At 51.5% G+C, this 22,603-nt stretch overlaps 1 protein-coding gene across 6 annotated transcripts in view; it reads right to left on the bottom strand.

Annotated features, from left to right (window-relative positions):
• LOC144937974 (ras GTPase-activating protein nGAP-like) overlaps window positions 1-22,603 on the bottom strand; it is a 585,198-nt gene that overhangs the window by 214,475 nt on the left and 348,120 nt on the right. For all 6 annotated transcript variants that reach the window (XM_078865638.1, XM_078865636.1, XM_078865637.1 and 3 more), the window contains one exon: window positions 9,097-9,191. In XM_078865638.1, the coding sequence (XP_078721764.1) occupies window positions 9,097-9,191 (95 nt within the window). The remainder of the gene's footprint in view (window positions 1-9,096; window positions 9,192-22,603) is intronic.

Genomic DNA, 22,603 nt, shown 5'->3' on the forward strand with positions numbered 1-22,603 from the left:
CGATGCGCCACTCCGCTACTCCTGACCAAATCATCTGGCCCAACCACCTCACTAAAAATTATAGCTGATGCTCCACATCGACATCACCCACACGAAGAAGAAGAAGACCACCCAATCTGTTCAGTAGCGTTGTCCGACAAAGATCCATACACTGGCTCAGCCACGTTAGTAATTGTATTTACAATTAATTGTGGTTGGGTGGTCTTCCTCTACAGGGTGCCTTCAAAGAAATTGTAACACTTCTGAGAATTCGCAATAATACCACGAGAAATGTGCCTCTGGGCTCTGGAGACCACCCGGAGAAGATTCCAGTGGAGACTCTTTGACTTTTTTTACTTTAACATACATTTATCATGTTACAGTGTATTATCCGTTTCTTTTTCCATTAAAAACGATAGTCCCATATAAGTGTTAACATTGTTTTAAAACACCCTGTCACCCTGTATATCTATGCGCACACAAACAAACTCATCATTCACAATGCGACATTTATCGAGCAGCACACAAAGGCATGTTGAGGACTAACCACGGCTACAGGACTAACGGCTGCAGGAGTGCGGGTGTACAGGATGGGGGAAAAGTCAGAAACCAAACGCGGACAGTTCAATGACCAAGTTCAAGTGTAGCTGCTGAACCGGGTGAGAACTCAGGAGACCAGGTCCATGAGTCAGTGACCTGAATCATCAAAGTCACAGAAGCAATAGAAAAGGAGTAACAGGAGTGAAGAAAATAGAAATGAGCAACAAAAATAACTGTGTCACATGAAATCTAAAAGCAGCACAAAGGCGGCAGCAAAAACTGAAGTGGCACTACCACTGCCACTTTCTATGTCCAAGATGATTGATGCTCTTCTGAAAATCGTACCCCCTTTCCTCCGCCTCACATTGGACGCGGTAGAACAACCGCCACCAGCTGCCCCGGTGGCAAGACTCACGGGGCCTGCCCCATACAAGCCGATCCTGACATCATTAGAAGCAGCCAGCAAGCGAGTCAACTCACACTCGGATCACGTGCGGGCTGCATCTGGCACACCGATTGTGCCAGATTGGTGGTTTTGGCACGGCCGGGGGGATGTGGGTTTACGTGCCAGAACCTCTGTGGCCTTGTATAGAGGAGGCTTCTACATGCAGGCCAGATTTTTTCCTAAGAATCTGTGAGGTCCTCACGAAGTAACCTGAACAGGACCATTTTGGAAGTATACAGACCACTCTACGTGTTACAAGACGTGGCAGGTGATATTGAAAGGATTACAAGGGCATCCACAATATGCAGGCAACTATCATACAATCACACCCTTCACAATTCCGACGATGTTATTTGAGTTTGTGCAGACTCGTTACATTTGTAGAAATTTTAATTTTAATGTGTCCATTGTATACAAGAGTGATCCATTAATAGATATCTCCACGAGTTTTCTAATGACCCTCATGCACTGTCTCCTCAACAGGTGATTGGATATTGTGATAGTGATGGCTTGCTATGTGACAGAGGAGATGATTACAAGATGTAACCGGTGTACGGAGACCGATGGGAGGCGTGTGGAAGCTGTGGAATAATGCTAATTTCCTCGATACTCTCTCCCTATTACTGTAGTCAGCTACATATAAACATCCTGTATTCAAATAATCAAATGTATTGTTATGTTTTATTTATTTAAAAGCTAAAATGCACATATTGTTGAGTGTTTAGCTGCTGCAACCTTGCGATGTCCACATATCTGCATGCAGGCAAATACCGTTCTGCAATGTTACACAAATAAAAACGAATTTATTGTGGAGTCATCTTGCTGGTATTTATAAAAAGGTTTTTGCCATTGGTGCAAATAGGGCGAGGTTTGCTTGTATTCCTGTCACCACACGACAAGGATGGTGGAGGCTTTATCGGAAATGGGATAACCACTGCCACTCGGACTGACGCTGTAGGAATGACAGGTGAGACAGCCTAAACACAGGCCTGCCCGTCCCATCAAAAGGTGACAGTGATGATGATGTAGCCCATCTGATGAAGAGAGACGTCACTGATAATGCAGTGGAAACCACGCGTACACCACCCAGACAATACAAAATAATTACCAACCCATTATTCACACAAACAGATCGCATACAGAGAGCGGGTATGCACTCAGAAAACTGAATAAGGCAAAATTTGTCCAGAAAATAATGGCGTATAATCATGTATTTAAAAAATGCCGAAGTTTTGAACTTAAAAATGTATATAGTCTTAAATTTTTTAAAAATAAATCATGCTGAGAGTTCATATTGTAATCTTTCCCACAAAGTTCTGAAGAGAAACACGTTGCTATTAAATTTTGTACAACTACATCAAACGTTAACGCAGTGTATTTTCATATAAAAACCTACATTGGATTTTGAGCCTTTGCATTTGAACGTCTGCTACATGAGGACTTGGATTACGAAAAATGAACGAACTTCAATTGTTACGGTTTTTGCCACCACCACAGACACAAAGTCAAATTTAGACTCTAATTTATACTGATTGGTTCTTTCGGTAAAGTCACGTAGGTATAAATATAAATACCTAAAGTCATGTAGGTATAAATACCTACGTGACTTTACCGAAAGAACCAAAGAGTATGGATTGCTGCAGTCACGAAAACTTCAAATCTAGAAAGTCTAATTTCTTGTCGTGGGGAAATACTCGTTCTCCGCTGCCCATGGCACTCACAAAAACCTCCGATAGGCGTACACAGCATCAGATCAGATTGTGATTGGGACATCGCACGATTCTGGACTTGTCCCAACCTGCCGGCTCAGGAGATTGACCTTGTAAGTAAATATAACCAAACAGTGCTTATAGAATAGCAAACAGTATTTTACCTCATCTCAGCTTGCAACCGATTCTTTATACTTAATAAAATTACTGTGAACACGCAGCAATACAACCAACGTGATTAAATTATAATTAAAAATTTTGGATGGCGCGTTGATTAAGTTATTCGTACTTACTCCTTTTCACTGTCTAATTTCTCCTTCTATAACTACTCCTTTCCCCTTAATTTTCTCTCCCCTCAACGTAGCGGCAGTTTGACTCTGTAATTAGCATGGCTCGTGAACGCTGCGACCGATTCGTGGACGCCCAATCCCACACACGCTCTTTCTCGCGAATCCATTCTGGTTTGTAAATCGATGCAGGCGAGGTGGCCAGCCTGCACCATGCAGCACATTCAAGGTAAATATTCGCCCTGCAATGGATTTCTAATTTTCAATTATGTTCGTTAATTGGTGAATTTCTACTCTTGATCTATTATATTATTCTTGTCTATCTGCGAGCATATTATTATCATCACTCATTTATTATTGCAGCAAAGTGTTATAAGTCTACAATCCGATCCAAACTATGCAAGACTGACTCAAGTCATTGACTATTTATTAATTCCATATCATGGATTGGCTTTGCTAGAAACTGGACTATCAATTAAAGTCACACCATCATATTTTAAACCCCTTAACCGTAGGAACACCACTAACATTTACACATTTCCGGATGGCATTTTGTCTCTGGATCACACGAGAAAGCAAGCCGTATGTGACTTCCGCTGAGTGACCCCCGTGGCCAGGCTCACCGATGGGGCTCAGGACCCTCTCCCCCCCCCCTGTGGCCAGGCTCACCGGTGGGCTCAGGGCCCTCTCCCCCCCCCTGTGGCCAGGCTCACCGGTGGGCTCAGGGCCCTCTCCCCCCCCCTGTGGCCAGGCTCACCGGTGGGCTCAGGGCCCTCTCCCCCCCTGTGGCCAGGCTCACCGGTGGGCTCAGGGCCCTCTCCCCCCCCTGTGGCCAGGCTCACCGGTGGGCTCAGGGCCCTCTCCCCCCCCTGTGGCCAGGCTCACCGGTGGGCTCAGGGCCCTCTCCCCCCCCCCCCTGTGGTCAGGCTCACCGGTGGGCTCAGGGCCCTCTCCCCCCCTGTGGCCAGGCTCACCGGTGGGCTCAGGGCCCTCTCCCCCCCCTGTGGCCAGGCTCACCGGTGGGCTCAGGGCCCTCTCCCCCCCTGTGGCCAGGCTCACCGGTGGGCTCAGGGCCCTCTCCCCCCCCCTGTGGCCAGGCTCACCGGTGGGCTCAGGGCCCTCTCCCCCCCCCCCTGTGGTCAGGCTCACCGGTGGGCTCAGGGCCCTCTCCCCCCCTGTGGCCAGGCTCACCGGTGGGCTCAGGGCCCTCTCCCCCCCCTGTGGCCAGGCTCACCGGTGGGCTCAGGGCCCTATCCCCCCCTGTGGCCAGGCTCACTGGTGGACTCAGGGCCCTCTCCCCCCCCCCCCTGTGGCCAGGCTCACTGGTGGACTCAGGGCCTTCTCCCCCCCTGTGGCCAGGCTCACTGGTGGACTCAGGGCCCTCTCCCCCCCCTGTGGCCAGGCTCACTGGTGGACTCAGGGCCCTCTCCCCCCCCCCCTGTGGCCAGGCTCACTGGTGGACTCAGGGCCCTCTCCCCCCCCCCCTGTGGCCAGGCTCACTGGTGGGCTCAGGGCCCTCTCCCCCCCCCCCTGTGGCCAGGCTCACCGATGGACTCAGGGCCCTCTCCCCCCCCCCCTGTGGCCAGGCTCACCGGTGGGCTCAGGGCCCTCTCCGCCCCCCTGTGGCCAGGCTCACTGGTGGGCTCAGGGCCCTCTCCCCCTCCCTGTGGCCAGGCTCACCGATGGACTCAGGGCCCTCTCCCCCCCCCCTGTGGCCAGGCTCACTGGTGGGCTCAGGGCCCTCTCCCCCCCACTGTGGCCAGGCTCACCGGTGGGCTCAGGGCCCTCTCCCCCCCTTGTGGCCAGGCTCACCGGTGGGCTCAGGGCCCTCTCCCCCCCCTGTGGCCAGGCTCACCGGTGGGCTCAGGGCCCTCTCCCCCCCCCTGTGGCCAGGCTCACCGGTGGGCTCAGGGCCCTCTCCCCCCGCTGTGGCCAGGCTCACCGGTGGGCTCAGGGCCCTCTCCCCCCCCGTGGCCAGGCTCACCGGTGGGCTCAGGGCCCTCTCCCCCCCCCCTGTGGCCAGGCTCACCGGTGGGCTCAGGGCCCTCTCCCCCCCCTGTGGCCAGGCTCACCGGTGGGCTCAGGGCCCTCTCCCCCCCCCTGTGGCCAGGCTCACCGGTGGGCTCAGGGCCCTCTCCCCCCCCGTGGCCAGGCTCACCGGTGGGCTCAGGGCCCTCTCCGCCCCCCTGTGGCCAGGCTCACTGGTGGGCTCAGGGCCCTCTCCCCCTCCCTGTGGCCAGGCTCACCGATGGACTCAGGGCCCTCTCCCCCCCCCTGTGGCCAGGCTCACTGGTGGGCTCAGGGCCCTCTCCCCCCCACTGTGGCCAGGCTCACCGGTGGGCTCAGGGCCCTCTCCCCCCCCTTGTGGCCAGGCTCACCGGTGGGCTCAGGGCCCTCTCCCCCCCCTGTGGCCAGGCTCACCGGTGGGCTCAGGGCCCTCTCCCCCCCCCCCTGTGGCCAGGCTCACCGGTGGGCTCAGGGCCCTCTCCCCCCCCCTGTGGCCAGGCTCACCGGTGGGCTCAGGGCCCTCTCCCCCCCCCCTGTGGCCAGGCTCACCGGTGGGCTCAGGGCCCTCTCCCCCCCCCTGTGGCCAGGCTCACCGGTGGGCTCAGGGCCCTCTCCCCCCCCCGTGGCCAGGCTCACCGGTGGGCTCAGGGCCCTCTCCCCCCCCCTGTGGCCAGGCTCACCGGTGGGCTCAGGGCCCTCTCCCCCCCCTGTGGCCAGGCTCACCGGTGGGCTCAGGGCCCTCTCCCCCCCCTGTGGACAGGCTCACTGGCGGTGGGCTCAGGGCCCTCTCCCCCCCCCCTGTGGCCAGGCTCACCGGTGGGCTCAGGGCCCTCTCCCCCCCCTCCTGTGGCCAGGCTCACCGGTGGGCTCAGGGCCCTCTCCCCCCCCTGTGGCCAGGCTCACCGGTGGGCTCAGGGCCCTCTCCCCCCCCTGTGGCCAGGCTCACCGGTGGGCTCAGGGCCCTCTCCCCCCCCTGTGGCCAGGCTCACCGGTGGGCTCAGGGCTCTCTCCCCCCCCCTGTGGCCAGGCTCACCGGTGGGCTCAGGGCCCTCTCCCCCCCCCCCTGTGGCCAGGCTCACCGGTGGGCTCAGGGCCCTCTCCCCCCCCTGTGGCCAGGCTCACCGGTGGGCTCAGGGCCCTCTCCCCCCCCGTGGCCAGGCTCACCGGTGGGCTCAGGGCCCTCTCCCCCCCCCTGTGGCCAGGCTCACCGGTGGGCTCAGGGCCCTCTCCCCCCCCCTGTGGCCAGGCTCACCGGTGGGCTCAGGGCCCTCTCCCCCCCCTGTGGACAGGCTCACTGGCGGTGGGCTCAGGGCCCTCTCCCCCCCCTGTGGCCAGGCTCACCGGTGGGCTCAGGGCCCTCTCCCCCCCCCCCTGTGGCCAGGCTCACCGGTGGGCTCAGGGCCCTCTCCCCCCCCTGTGGCCAGGCTCACCGGTGGGCTCAGGGCCCTCTCCCCCCCCTGTGGCCAGGCTCACCGGTGGGCTCAGGGCCCTCTCCCCCCCCTGTGGCCAGGCTCACCGGTGGGCTCAGGGCCCTCTCCCCCCCCCCCCGTGGCCAGGCTCACCGGTGGGCTCAGGGCCCTCTCCCCCCCCCCCGTGGCCAGGCTCACCAGTGGGCTCAGGGCCCTCTCCCCCCCCCCCCGTGGCCAGGCTCACCGGTGGGCTCAGGGCCCCCCCCCCCCGCCCCTGTGGCCAGGCTCACCGGTGGGCTCAGGGCCCTCTCCCCCCCCCCCCTGTGCCCAGGCTCACCAATGGGCTCAGGGCCCTCTCTCCGTGCTGCCGATGAGGCGGCTGGCCACCCGGCTCGGCGCACGATAATGATCAAAAACCGCGTTCAACTTCACCGACGCACGCGACAAAACGCGCCCTTTCAAGCAACCATCGATTCTCATCTTTGTAGCGACGTTTCCCTTTGCAGCGTCCTCCCACGCCGCCACCTACTTCATTTTCACCTGACGTTTGAAACGACCAAACAAAAATAAAGCATCTTCTTGGTTCTTTCGGTAAAGTCACGTAGAAGGGAAGTAATAAACTAATACAAATAAAACGTAATAAAATAATTCTCACGACGTTTCGGCCACAACGCAAGCAGCCGTCCTCAGGTGAAACCAAGTCTGTCGAGGCGACAGCGTCTGAATGAAACAGCACACGTGCTTGGAGCACATATATATAAGCTGGGTTGGAAGGGGGGGGGGGAAAGGGCGTCTTGACAAAATAATTTGCATATCAAGAGGAATTTAGCATATTTATGGGAAATGCAGGTATGTGATTAGTACTACTTATGTCCGTGCATTATGCAGGATTAGCAGCATCCAAGGGAGGGGATATGGGAAATGCAGGTATGTGATTAGTGCTACTTTGCCCGTGCATTATGCAGGATTAGCAGCATCACAGGGAGGGGATAGGGGTAGCATTAATAAAGGGAAGAAGTGTTAATAGTATGTAGCTGCAGTAACTAAAACCACCACGTAAACAACTAAAGTATAAACTCCTGATAAAACACAAGATCCAGGTCCGATTCAACACAGTACATAAAATCCGTGATCTGGTCCCGTCTGTAAAAGATGTGGTTCCAGATATACAGCACCCTGGCGTCTACAAACTAAGTTGCCTCTGTGGTACGAGTTACATTGGAGAAACCAAACGACATGTGATGCTGCTAATCCTGCATAATGCACGGGCAAAGTAGTACTAATCACATACCTGCATTTCCCATATCCCCTCCCTTGGATGCTGCTAATCCTGCATAATGCACGGACATAAGTAGTACTAATCACATACCTGCATTTCCCCTAAATATGCTAAATTCCTCTTGATATGCAAATTCTTTTGTCAAGACGCCCTTTCCCCTCCCCTTCCAACCCAGCTTATATATAGTCTCCAAGCACGTGTGCTGTTTCATTCAGACGCTGTCGCCTCGACAGACCTGGTTTCACCTGAGGACGGCTGCTTGCGTTGTGGCCGAAACGTCGTGAGAATTATTTTATTATGTTTTATTTTTATTATTTTATTACTTCCCTTCTGCGTGACTTTACCGAAAGAATCAAGAAGATGAATCCCTGCAGTCACGAAAGCTTTAAATCGAAAAATAAAGCAATTAAACCGTATGGACCAGTTACTTCAGAGTCTGTGTCCACAAGTTGCGAACCCATTGTCTCTTGTAACATGGAAGCTCCCATTATGTCATCATATCTGTAACCAAAGATAAGGAAGCTGGGCGCTTGTTTCTTGTCAAGCAGCATTTCTTGACACAATGAAGACGGTCCTTAAACTGTTTGGCAATTTTGAAGATTACTGCCGGGTCTGAAGTGCCGATGCACAGATTACCTCCGCACTGACAAGGCTACGTTCAGTGCGAAGTGAAACTAGACGCTGATTGTTTCAGTGCAGGCCCATTACCATTAATATACCCCCACTATTCCCATGGTAATGGTGCTGGGCTGCCCCCACCCACTCAAATCACGTGATTCTGCCGTCTCTCCGTACGCACCCAGATGCCATTATTTACCTAGTTCCTCCTTGCCATGGAATGCAAAAAAGAGGATACATTGTGACCACGTGTTCTTGCCCATTTGATATTTAAGCCAACAAACACATGGTCGGGTAGCTCAATGCTCCCCTTCCTTTTTTCATTAAGAGTCTATTCTAGAAAAAAAATAAGAAGAATACAGGAGAATCACTGCCTTCTATATAACATCTTTTTTTTTATAAAGAGCAATTAACAAGGATGCCTTTGAAGACGCGGCGAGAGACAAAGATTCGAGGCTGCTGAGTGATGCCACGCGCAGGAGGCTGCAAGATGCCGGACGCATGACCGGGGGGTGAATGGTGCCTGGATGCGGAGGACAGTGATGGAGGGAACACCGGGAGGAGCTCGGGGAAGAACAACACCGCGATCTGACTGGACCTCAATCTCCAAACACTGGACACCAAACAGCAAAACAATGGAGGGGATGGAAGCCGTATAAGCTGACGGGCACAGCGGCGGACGGAGCAAGTGGCGGAGACACCGCGAGGAGTGACGGAAACGACCCAAAAGTAGCGAGGCACAACGTGCGAAGGAGACGCTTCAACGTGACAGTTTGCGGGCGGAGCAATTCTCCAGCAGCCGGTAGACGGGGAGGGAGCTCACCTTGGAGGAGGTGGGCGTGTCGTCGGGGTTTCCGTTCTCCGTCATGGCGCCGCCTGGCACCACGAGTCGTCGGCCCGTGCGCGGCTCGGGAGAATCTGTCGGCACACGGGATGCAAGCATCCGGTTACTGGACGCGCCTAACCGGTAACCGTGGAGCTCAACCGGACATGAGCATACCGTCCAAATAAATAAATAAATCGGCCCACACAGAGGCGGTGGTTTGATTTGCACAGCCGTTCAAGTGATCTCCGTGCAAAATTACCAAATTACCACCACAAATATCCCATGACATTATTTGCAAGATGGGGGCGGCGGCTACGACAGGGTGGTGTCACAAACGATCCGACCTCGCGAACACAACACAATGCGGTAATTATCAAACTACGGCATAATTATGAAAGTTCTGTAAACAGATAAAAAAATTAGGAATACTATCCTGTAAATGTGTTAGCACACATTTACAGTACAGCCATTTACAGCACAGCCTTCTGCTGACGAGAAACTAAATGTCGACACCAGTCTAGTTTTACTTGTCTTGAAGCAATGCTGCTGAGCACTTCTAGAAGACAGTGCGGTATATTGTGTTGTGTAAAAAATATTTGTTGTGAAGAGATGGACATGTGAAGGCGACATTGTAGGCTGTCTGTTGGTAAAATAACTCAACAGGAATTTCCAGGTATCAGGAATTGAACATGAACATAGACCTACAACCTCACAGCCGTAGGTCCCAGGTTACGCTCACTCTCTCGAAAGCAATGCACCTGCATCACATCCACGGTGAAAACATACCGAGGATACCGAAGAAGTTTTTTTTTTTACGATGGTTGCTGTAACACCTTGGGGCAATTTATATAATAACCACATGGACACAAACTTTCTATTGTCTTGGCTCTACGTGCGTTATACTTCTCCCACCCTACAAAATAATGAGAAAAGCTAATTCTGCTGACGCAATGGGCCCGAATGCTGCAGCGTCAGCTCAGCTGCAAACATTAAATCAGGGTAGGTGTCAAGATGCCTTCGGATTTTGTTGTTGCTGTTATCTTTAAGTGGATTGCACCTCGGCGGCCGGTGTTAGCATGCAGCCTAGCCTGCGTGACCAGCCGAGATTGAGAATCACTCTGCCCCCAGCCTCACTTGCCGACATTACCCTCCGAATGCGCGCTCGATTCAATGTAAAAAATGCCTCGCCTATTTGCCGAAAGTTACAAATAATCCGCTGTATTATCTCACAGGATAAACATTCGCTGGCTTGGTGGATTGTGAGCGCACTATCGTTTTTTTTCCAGCAGGGAGGGAGGTGGGGGTGTAAAGACGCATCAATTAATTAATATTGATTTTTTTAAGCTCATCATAAAAGCATCACAATCGCGTGGTGAACAATCAATGCTTTTCAATTTGCACACGCTCTACGTAATGGGTTTTTTGTGACCCCGGTAGCCACCAAGGGCCGCTACATTTGCAACAAATATAAAAAAGAGAGACCAAATACTTGAATCCTATCTCGAATCCTTAATCACGACATTTATGGGAGTCACCCAGGGGGCGAATCATTACCTCTAATTTTTCAGATCGGAATGTCTTAATGGTAACCTTCACCCCGGTTTAATTCTCACTACGTCCCATCAGCAGTGTATAGCCTCCTCATGGAGCGTACGTAGCCCAACCGTGCTAATCAGGTGTGGAGGGAAGGACAACCAACTTAACACACGCAAAAAAAACACGCAAAAATGCCAATAAGCAACCCAATGCTACGAGCATCATCCATCGAACACTGGCATGACTCGCTGGCAAGGCCATCTGACTCAGGGTAGAAACGGCAGCCGAGCTGCACGACACTCGCTATTCAACCCCGCACGGTGTGGTTACGTACGGTGCGAAAGAAGTTCAACATACATACATACATAGTCTGTTCTCCTATAACGCTGCATATTGTTTCCATAACGCGAATTGAATATAATGCGATTAATGTATCAGGGAACGCATTTTTTACAAAGCGGATGCAAATTGGATAAAACGCGATTGAGTGAAAGGAACTATGTCGCGCGAGGTAGGAATAAGCAGTTGTACGGCTGCCTCGGCATAGCATCGCACGAGGCGGGATGCTGCTGGATGCTTCTTGATGCTACCCACGCGCCGCAGTCTTTGTTCAGCCTGCGTACGCATCTCACGTGTTATCGCCGACTGGGCTTGACCCTATATCATGTAGTATTCATTACAACGCGTTTTTTCCATAACGTGGAGTTCTCCAGGAACGCGTTGTAGGAGAACAAGACTGCACTTGCTCCACGTGCGACACCCTGGGCCTCTGCCACCCCTGCGTCTCGACGGACGCTCGCGGGCAACCGTGGAAGCTAATTAGTTGAGGGGTCTTAAGCGACGCGTCTGTGCAGGCATTCGGACCTTCATCTGCGCGTGGACAACGACGCGTGCGTACAGATGATATTAAGTGCCCCCACTTACATTTAATTGTGTGTGCGCCCATAAGGTCCTCCTGAGGATCAATTCCCGCTGTCCTTCAACGACACGCCAAGTAGCGATCACAGCAGATGCTATGCAATTGACACCGAGGCAAAATGCGTGTGCCGGTGGGGGGACGGTGGTCAGCGTTACACCGATGTCAGATTTAAATTAACGTTCTACTTTGCGTCTGGCTACGCGAGCTGTGAAGGGAGGGGCGGGGAGGGGCGGCACCCTGCGTCTCTGCGGTACGCGGCACCGTTGCGGTGAGGGCCGCGCCTGGCAGGAGAGGGTGCGCAAGGCAGCCAGTCTCTCCCGGATTGCATGACGCTCGTTGCCGCGAAAGCGCAACATGGCGCAAAGCCTCTCCTCGGGTGTGTCGTGGCCTGCTAGAAGGCACGATGCCCTTCTATGAGAGGCAGCCACTTCCCACGTGCATCCCAGATGAACGGTGGGATTTTTGTTGGTTCATCTTACGCCGATTTGGCTGTGTTCCATCACGATCGGTAAAAGCAGTGCGGGAGTTCCCAACTTGTACTGTCTGTGCTTTTTCGTGGCCTTTCACTCCCCTTCAATCCGGACAATCCGAAATCATTGTTCATTGTGAAATCTGAGTGGCGGCAGCGATTGATGCCACTCATGCTGCAGGCCCTCGACTCTCCCCACCATGCCATTCCTCACCGCAGCAGCGCTCTCTCCATAGCACCACTGTGGCCACTGTCGACCGTGTAAACCTGTGCAGGCTACACATTTTTTTTCTTCTTATCCTGAAATTTTATGTAAAATTAAACGTCTTTTTTAAAATATAAATACAAGTCGATCCACGTATAGATACCCCTGTAAAGAAATAAGTGAGAAATCTTCTTTTTATATTTCAAGGCCTCTCCACGTCTCCCACCGGTCTCAACGGACTTGAATCTTTTAGCACGCCCTTCCGTGACGCACGAAGCCATCGCCTTCACAGTACTCAATCGCTCGTTGAGAATAAAGTGAGATGGCTGTTAGGAATCAACGGGGCATCCGTAAATAAATGTGAAATTTTCGTCTCTAAAATGTACGCGCGACCGTCTCTCCTTTTTAAAGAGCGTTCGGTGACATGTCAGGGATCTGTGTAATCCTCTCAAGTTTACGGGAAGTAAAAAAAGCACATTCAGGTCATTACAACAATCGGGGACTTCTTTCTTAAAAAGTGTTCACGCTGTAGGCTAAAACTTTAAAAACAAAATCATCGTTCGTCACCGGATACGAAAAGCCACGCGAGGTATTTGTTCAGATAAATAGCAACTAACGTCTGTCAGCCCCATTAGCTCAACTTCATTTTTCCCCGAAATGAAATGCAAACAACGAGTTTCACCTTCCCTCACTGTCTGAACAAAGAGAACCGATAATCCTTACTTTATGGACTATTTATCGGTGCGTACGTCGATTTAGCGACATGTCCTGGTCATAGAACGCCAGCTACCAATGACAACTCACAAATATCACTGGTACAACATTTTTAATTACAGTCTCACCGAGTTGTTTGCAATGCTTGCTTAAAAAAATAAAAAGAGGCAAGTTTGGTTACCCCTGCGTGGCAAACGTGGGCGGCCTCATACCGTCGCTGTCTCGTTATACTCCAATTCAACTGGGTCAAATGTCAGAGCGGACGGTTCGTTGAGAATATTGAATTATTAATATCATCCATGTAAATACCAGCCGGTGTGACGGAGGGCCACACAGTACGAAATGTTACCGTTCCGTTTACTTTCGTGAGTCAGCAATGTTGACCGACTGCGAACGGAGCTGTCTCGAGACTCTAAACGCATCCATTTGCATGGTAATGGCCATTTACATTTCATGAACTATACCATATCCAGCTGCGAGGTTTCAAGATCGTTGGATGTTTTGGAAGCATTCAAATTGATTTGTGTCGATTCCCTGCTCATTTTCGTCAAACGTGCAGGTAAACGACACTTTGCGTGGTTTCTGGGCTCTCTTCCGAGACGCAAATTGTCCTCAGTCCCTCCGCTGCTGTCCGCGGCGAGACCTCGCCATCAAACTAAAAACACGGCCACAGGCGTGCCATGCTAACGCCCTACGCAGGTCCACACCGCAGTGGCGGTTGCGCCCCCCAATCAAGCCCACTGCTCACCGCCTCCCCCCATCCCATGGTTTGCTCAAACACGTCCATCAAACTTTTGGCGGGGATTCTCTCGGGCGCGTTCCCTCCTTTGACTGCCATTCCATCGTTAGTCTCGACCGCCGGCCATCAACCCGGGCTGCAACTCAACCTGCCCACGCCCACTCTTCTCATTCGATGTTAATCTTCCCTTGATGTCCACTCTGCTACTTGAAGGAAAAGAATACCAAACCAATAATGGAAAGTTGGTAAAACGCCCAGAAAATTATGTTAGATATAATGGAAGCGCCGGTGCCTATGATAAATTCCACGTGCGGCTCAATCATGATCGAATGTAGGATAGTAGACACAGGACACTACAGAGCCCTTTACAAGTAATTTCTCCAGCACGGTATCCATGCCGAAGCCTGTGCCCCCCCTCCCACACATGAAAGACTACTGCACCCGCTTTGGGTGGGGCTCACGCGAGCCACAGGGTGAGAACTGCTGCATTGCAGAGGACCCGTTATAACAATTTAGGGGGGGAAATGTCTAGAACCCGTCCAGAGCAGGTTTGCAAAAAAGAACCCCTTTGACAAAAGACAAAATGGAATGAATTTAAAATGCCTCTGAACGAAGAGGCAGTCGATGCAGTCAAGACGTTTCAATGCACGTTGTTGTACATTCTTGAGCACCGAATTGAAACGTTGCACAGGTTTCCAGCTCTTGAAACCCAGGTGAAGGCTGTTTGTCGAGTGCTTCATCAGAGCACACCGCCACTTCTCTGTGCACGAGAACGTAACTCGTTTGACCCTGCACCGCTTGAACATAATGAGATAGAAATCTGCATTCTCTCACGTGCACGAGAGGTAACAACTTGTACCAAAGGGCCGAACGTGTGTTTTTTACACACCATACGTATAGCGGCAGACAATTCATTGGAATAAATATCAGGGCCCTTTAAATACATTTTGCCTGTAAGTCTGCCACAACGTGCTCCTCTGCAAGTGTACGGTGACCCATGTCCATGCCCCTGACCTTGACGCGGTTCGTTTCCCAGGCGTGCAAAGAGGTGCAAGTAAACACCTGGCCGTTGAGGGAGCTCCACGTCCCGACATGTGACTCACGGTGTTAGTGCATTGGGCGCTGTGTGCTGGGGTATGGACGGCGCATTTCTTGCCCGCGCGCGATAACGATTAACGGGCGCGAGAACACCGCTCGTCATCGTTGCTTGGGGTTCACCAGGAAATTCCATTACTTATCGAGCGAGTGAGAATCCGCAGAAAAAAAGGCAAAAAGTCGCATTTGACACCAGGACATTTCCGCTTCGCAATGTTTTGGGCGTGACACCGTGCGAGTAGCAGTAAGAAAATTCAATTAAACGTTCAATCAGAGGCTCAGAATTATTCCGTGTCCCTTTGCAAAGCGCGGATGTATGACACAGAGGCACGGAGTAATGCAATACCTTAAAACACATGCAACAAAAAATCTCGGTGTATGGTGATTGCTATCACACGCACTATTCTGCTGCCCTGTTGCTATAGTATTCACGCAGTCACTTGTTCATTCAGTTTATTTAAGTTGTTTTGTTAATTAGATACGAGATCTTGAGGGACAACGTAGATCGCATTTGCAAGGAGTGACTCGAGTCACCAAAATTACATGTGGACTTCTTTTTCACCGTACGTAGCCAACCGTGCTAATCGGAGGTGCGAAAGCAGAGCGATGAAGATAATTACGAGTGCGCCATAAAACTCTCTCTTGCATCACGTTCCGTGGCCCCTAGCGGAAATTGCTTTGTAGCTGTCGAGATTAAAAAAGGGACCGTTGGACGGCAGCACGGGCACGGGGAAATTACGCATTTATTAAAAAAAATGTTAAACAGAGAGGGTGGAGTTGTACAAAGAAATGTGAGCTCATTTGAAACAGGGAGAGAGAGGGATGGAAATTTGTGAAAGTGCACCAATGCGAGACCCTCCCCCACGTCAGAGGCAGTCATTGCACGTTCTTGCGGGCAGGCCGGGGTCACACGGCTCTGTGAAGGGAAGCCAACTTGCATTACCCCCACAGCACAAGCAGATGTAGCCTGCCCCGGGAGCACACAGGGCAGCCTCCATCTGCACGCGGCTGCACCCATGCTCCCCCCACCCGCCCCCCCCACGCCCTCTCCCAACTTCCACGTGCTTCCCATAGACATATTTACGACGTCTCGTGTCCAGCCCCAGCTCACTAGGCTTAGTTACAAGAGCTGGCTGGAAGTGGCTCGTGGCTCAAACAACGGACTCTTTGTAAACTCGTCAGAATCGGCGTCTTAAATTTCGACTGGAGGAGGAATCCGATGAGCTATGAAGCTCTTTTTCGCAGATGTCTCAGATATGGGCACGGGGGCAGCAAAGTTACAGCGGCAAACGATACAAAATGCACAATAGGAGTGCAAGAAACATGAATAAAAACAGATATTAATGATATAAGTCTGGTTTATAAAGCTTCGGCAAGGCAGCAAAAAGAGCAACAAAACAATCCCAGGCCACACCACACAGCCGCAGTAGCCGCTCGATAAAATGGCCACATCAACATTGAACTACTTGTTGAGTTATTATCACGCGTGGAGGAGAAATTACACTTACCAAATGCTTTTGGGCAATTAGTCAGTGACGTCCCTAAAAAGGCGCAGGAGACAGATTTTCACCTCGCAGGTACAAGTCCCATTCCCTCTCCCTGTATGGCCGCTCCATACCAACCCCGACTACAGGCACCCACGCAGCTGGCTGCTCCTGCTCGATTCACAAAGCGATGTTGCACCAATCGCTTTGAGAATGTACCGAGGTGCATCCCCTCTGGGCTGGAGATTTGCGCCGGCGTAGGAGATTAAATGTACGTATGTACGTATGTTGAACTTCTTTCGCAACCGTACGTCGCCAACAGTGCTAATTGGAGGTGCGGGGGGGGGAAGACAACATACTAAACACAAAAAGCAGTTCTAAAAAAAATCGCTTTCAATCTAGAATCCCACCCCCCCGGTGTAGGAGTTGAGATTAACCCCGTGTAGGAGTATTCAACTGTGTACAATCCTGACAAATCTCACTCGGCACCACCGATCTCACATTCGATAGCAGCTAACCCTGCAATAGGCCGTGAACATTTTCAACCTGCTTCTCGCCTGTGCTACGTAATTGCAAAATGTTCTTCAGACTCTTTTTCTTGTAAGTATGCCAAGAAAGCGAAATAAGCACATTATGAAAATGGACATTACATTTTATTCCAGATTGAAAAGAGGATCGGCGTCGCGGTGAATTTGGTTTGCAGTGGCGGTAGCAGGCGATGACAGGGCTCCTATGGGCCTTTACCCTCTCATCGGCTCCATCACCCACGGTGACACTGTGGGTGGCACCGTGGCTGACATTGCGAGTGACACCGCACGTGACACTGTGGCTGACATCAGACGATGTTTATAAAAAACAAATGTAGGTGATTTGCAGTAAATTTTTCAGCCCAGAGATTTTTGGCCAATATAATGACATTATATGTGTGTGTGATTAACTATAGGAAGTAACTGGAGGAAGCCCATAGAGAACAGTTGGAGAACATACAAACTCCACACTAAAAGGCACCCAAGTTGGGAATCGAACCCGGGCCGTTCTTGGTGTGAAGCATACGTGTTACCCCAGTGACACCTTGCCAACCAATATCAATCAATGTTAAAACAAACAAAAAAACTGAACTATTTTTAAATCCTTTATATTAAGTTCGCGTGCTTGCTTGCTTGCTTAGGACCGTGCAAATCTTTCGGTCGTTTTTTAACCCACTTCCCGTGATCCAATCGAGCTGACATTTTCCACACAGACTCGTTGTGCCAGACAATTATTGTTCGTGAAAAAAAATTCCCAAAATTTTACACTTTTTAGGCAAAAAAAAATGATTTTACATATATTCAAATAGAACGCATTCATGGCTTTGGCTGAACGTCAGAGTGTAAGAGCCCAGAGCGTAACCCCTCCACAGGCCGTGGCGGAGTAGCGCAGTTGGTAGCGCCCTCGCTTCCCATGCCAAAGGTCGCGGGATGGATCCCCGCGTCCTCCACAGGCGAATATATTTTTAAATCCTTTATATTAAGTTCGCTTGCTTGCTTGCGTGCTTGCTTGCTTGCGTGCTTGCTTACGACCGTGCAAATCCTTCGGTCGTTTTTTAACCCACTTCCCGTGATCCAATCGAGCTGACATTTTCCACACAGACTCGTTGTGCGAGACAATTAATGTTCGTGAAAAAAAAATTCCCAAAATTTTACACTTTTTAGGCAAAAAAAAATGTATTTTACATATATTCAAATAGAACTCATTCACAGTATAAGAGCCCAGAGCGTAACCCCTCCACAGGCCGTGGCGGAGTAGCGCAGTTGGTAGCGCCCTCGCTTCCCATGCCAAAGGTCGTGGGATCGATCCCCGCGTCCTCCACAGGCGAATATATTTTTAAATCCTTTATATTAAGTTCGCTGCCACGCATATAAAGGATTTATAGTGAAAAACTTTGTTTTTACGGGTTATACTTATTTGTTTTGACCAGGTAAGGCTCACTGAGCTATATCGCTCTTTTTCTGAAATTTACAGCAGCCACATACTCTAAACGTGTGATGTTGATTCAAAATGTGGAGGGAAAAACCAGAGGACCTGGAGAAAAATCCACGCTTCCGCCAATGGGAGAATATGCAAACTCCATGGGGAGAACAGTTAAATTTAGCTCCAGACGTTCTTCTGCGGTTCTGAGTGGGCTTCCTCCCACAAGCGAACGGAGAAAGTTTGCGATTACACCGTAAAATAATGGCCCACGTGGAAACTCAGGAGGCCACGGGACGACCAACTCGTTGAGTTCAGCGCCGTCCAAAGAAGGGTCCCCCCCACCCCGCTCAACCCCCTGTGCTGAGCTAAGCAAGGCCGGAACACACTCGCCCGGCCACCGCTCCCCCCCCACCACCCCCGACTCCTCCGCACATCCGCTTGGTCACTCGCACAAAAGCGGCCACTGCACTCTTCCATCGCGGGGGCACACTTCCAGCTGAGCTCATTATCCCTAACGATCATTAACGCGATTCCCTGCGAGGGGCGCCCCTTTCACCGTGACCCCACCGTGACCCGACCGCACCCCACCGCGACCCACCCCGCCCCACCCTCTTCTGCCGTCTCAGGTGAAGCCTGGCACATGCGTTGTGATATCTTTGCCACTGCTGCGGTCAGCAAAAAAGCTCATCTAATTGAATGAAGGGCACGAGTGGCCAGCAGGCATTACTGTCCTGGACTTAATCACAGTCTTGTAAACTATGGTGGGAATGCGTTTGTTGCCTTAAATAACATGAGACTACTTTACGTTAAGACTCTAGGCTGATAAAGCCTTGCTTTTCTGCTCCCACGCGTGTGTTTTTGCAAAGTTGTGCGGGAGCCACCGATGAGAATCTGATCGCCAAAATGTTTTCCGTTCCACTGCAGTCATTTTTATTGCCTTGATATTTATGAAGACTCCCAATAAAAACCCCTGAGAAAAAATGTTTTCGCCGTTTATGAAAGCCCTGCTTTTTATAATTATTTCACACTTCGGGATATGACCAGTGCCTCAACCAAAATATCTACACAATGGGATATTGTTTTACATTCTCCCGATTCTTTTTAAAAGGCAGCCAAAAACTTAAGCTCGCTCACCACGCGGCTCTGCGACCCGTATTATATGCTCCCCAAGTTTGGCCGTCACGAGCACCAGGCAAACGTATTTACAGGAAAGGAGCGGCGAAGATGCCAAAGAAAACACGGCACGAGTAGAATCCCATCCTCTTCACGCCGAAACGCCGCGCGGAACGCCGACGATCCAAACGAAGACTACCCAAAGTTCCGACTTTCATGAAGGGAGATCAAGACCCCCACACCCCCCCCCACGAGTGTCACGTGGTGGCAGGTGACGGCGCAACGTGACACTGTGGTGATAATGGCTTGCGGAGAAAGCCACAGCTGGCAGTTCTCCGGGCCTCGTGCCACCCGGCATGCCTCATGCCACCACCCGGCCCAGTAACTCCGCCCCCGGTATGCGACGCCGCTTGTTGCCCAGGAATGGTGGAACAGCTCAGAGCCGCAGCTGACGCGTCTCTGAACGTTGACACAAGGATATGCCAGAAGGAGCCGGCCGTTCGGCGTGCCGATGGCACACGTTCAACCGTATGAACGAGCCGCCCGAGTCCGCCAACCTCGATCGCGCGTACGCGAGACCCAACGCGCACCTCGTTTGGGAGACAGTGCAACGGAACTCGCCAAGCGACGACGGAGCTGTTAGGTCGCACCGCTACAGCGGGGCACTGCAACAAATATAGCCCACCTACAAACGCGGTTTTGTAATATTGTTACACGACGCTGCTCCGTCACGGTGGGATAGGTGAATGATGATAGACAACAAAACATTGCCTTTTTAGGAATGATGCACTGTGCGTGCTGGAGCGTGCAAAGCAGAAACAACGCACAGCGACTCGGTAGAGAGCATCACCTCCTTCCTGCACGTGTAGTGCGCATGTCTAGTGCAGCACACGTGTTGCAAGCATCAATTACCGCACAACGCCGCTGTCATTCATCTGCAGATCAGCTTGCATCAACCGTAACCCTCTGAGTAACGTGCGCACGTCAGCATACAACAACGGCAGTGTGTGCACTGCAGCTGCTAACCTCGATTTTTTTGTAGGTGCAAGGAAAGAGCCACAGCGATACTCAAACCTTCCCTTGAAGCTCACAATGGGGCCATGGACGGGGTGATACCAGCGCCCTCGCCAAAGTGCGAAGGCACATATCGCTCACAGGGTCGCCACCTGTCCGGGTGTTGTCCGGACAGTCGAGGAAACCGCCATCCGTGTCCGCGTGGCAAAAATGTATATTTGTACCGAGGTCTGGAGGAATTACGTCGCTGAAGCTTATCACATTCAACTGCACAGCTTTGACAAACCGAGGCCGACTGAGAAATGTTTCCGCGCATGGTCTCCAGTGGAAAATGTGGCAGTCCTGATTGCTCGCGTTCAGCATGCTGTGAGGCACCTCAGGGATATTACGAAATTAATGAGCCCTTTCTGTGCAGGGGATGTCCTAACTGTGTGCGCACGGGCGCGAATCGCAGCATCATTTGCAAGAGCAGATTAGCAGAGTGGGTATCGTGCCAAAGCCGGGCGTTAATTACACACGCTCGCTGGCAGGTAGCGGAACAGCAGCAGCTCTTTGTCAGCAAGGTAAGTACAGTAGAAAGGAACTACTTTACACAGCGGCAAAAAAGTACCGCTATAAATATAGAGGCTGGCAACCCACAAAGATGCAGTCACGTTTTAAAGATTACGGGAAAAATTCTAGAATACTCCAATTTAACAGTCAGGAGGGAGTTCCATCACCAGGTGGTGTGGCACCAGTCGGAAGTTCCACAACCAGGGGGTGGCACCAGTAGGGCTCTACAGTAAATGTCCCATCTATCCAAAAATGCAGCCACGATCGAGGTGTACAAAGAAGGGCACCATTGGAAGATCTTAAGGGCCCTGCCGGGGCATGCATTTTAATATCTCCTAAACACAAAGTGGAGTCACGGCCCTGTATGAGCAAAGCGAGAGGTGGGCAGCAACGAAAGAAGAAGAGGAGAGATGCGTTCAAATCACATTCATGCTACGTAGAAAGGCACATTGAATCGAATCCCAAATGCATAAAGCCTGTAATCTGGGAAGCGTGCGTCTGGCTTCTACTCATTCACCGACCTTTGGTTACTGCCGACTGACACCCCTAGACTCTTCAGACAAAGTTTGGTCAAAATCTACCGAGCTTGACAAAACGTTGCCCGTCACCCTCGTGTGAGGTGAACGCACGCACAGGCACTCGTCCGTACGGATGAGATGACTTAACAAAGAAAGATTGCATCTGGTAGGTGTTGGGACAGAAAACCCCACATCGGACCTTGGACCCTGCAGGAAAATGCGCAGATGTCAGTCGCCAACCCTGGTTTGCACTGCAAGACAGCGCTGGCTTCTGGAAGCCAAAATCCTGCCATCAGGAAAAAAACACAAGCCCACATTTTATTACCACTGATCACACTGCTGCCTTGAGAAAAATCTGTCAATTGACAAGAAACCTCCACCACAACAGGAAACCGCCGGTGCACGTTTTCTGCGCTGCGCCTTTGCCGTTTCCCTTGCGCGCCGCCCCCCGCGCTTGCGTGCCGTGCGACTGGCACGGTCGCGACATTCCGCCAGGGGGGTACACAGCAGCAGCAGTCGCCGTGGAAATTAACGCCAGTGTCAAGAAACCGACGAAACAACGCGGGGGTCTCTCTCTGCATCACGTTTCAAAGACGGCTACCGCATCATCACGCGGCGCTGCTTTCAGATGCGCTGCTGCGGCCGTCTGGAACGCTCTTCCTTCCGATATGAGGAAGCCACAGGGAGCTATGCAACTATTAAATCATCAAGACCGTAAACTCACGTCTTCAGAACTACTTTATTGTGTTCAGTTTGTTGTCCTTTCCCCGCACCTCCTAATTAGAAAAGTGTGCTACGTACAATGCGGAAGAAGTTCAGCAGACATACTTTCGTGCATATGCTGTGTGGCTCGTTAATATTCAACTCAGCGATCGGTGGGCATCGGCATCAACGCAGAAGTCGTGATGAACACCATGAGCTCCTGGCTCCCACCTGGTCAACGTCTTCAAATTCATTGCCGCCGTGTTGAATAGTTCATTTTGAGCCGAAATTTGTTTTTTGTGATGTACGTGCGCTCTGAATTATAATCTATGTCGAGGATTCTAAATATTCAATCAGTTAATTATCTTGAGTAAACATTCTTCGGCCTCCCTTTTTTATTTACAATTAACCCGTCGCTCCCCCCATCGCCAAGAAACCAGAGTTGTAGTTGTACTACGAACGAACGCCGAGCGTGCACTTGTGAATGTTTGTAG

Source organism: Lampetra fluviatilis, chromosome 20, assembly GCF_964198595.1.
Source record: "Lampetra fluviatilis chromosome 20, kcLamFluv1.1, whole genome shotgun sequence".
Lineage (NCBI taxonomy): Eukaryota > Metazoa > Chordata > Hyperoartia > Petromyzontiformes > Petromyzontidae > Lampetra > Lampetra fluviatilis.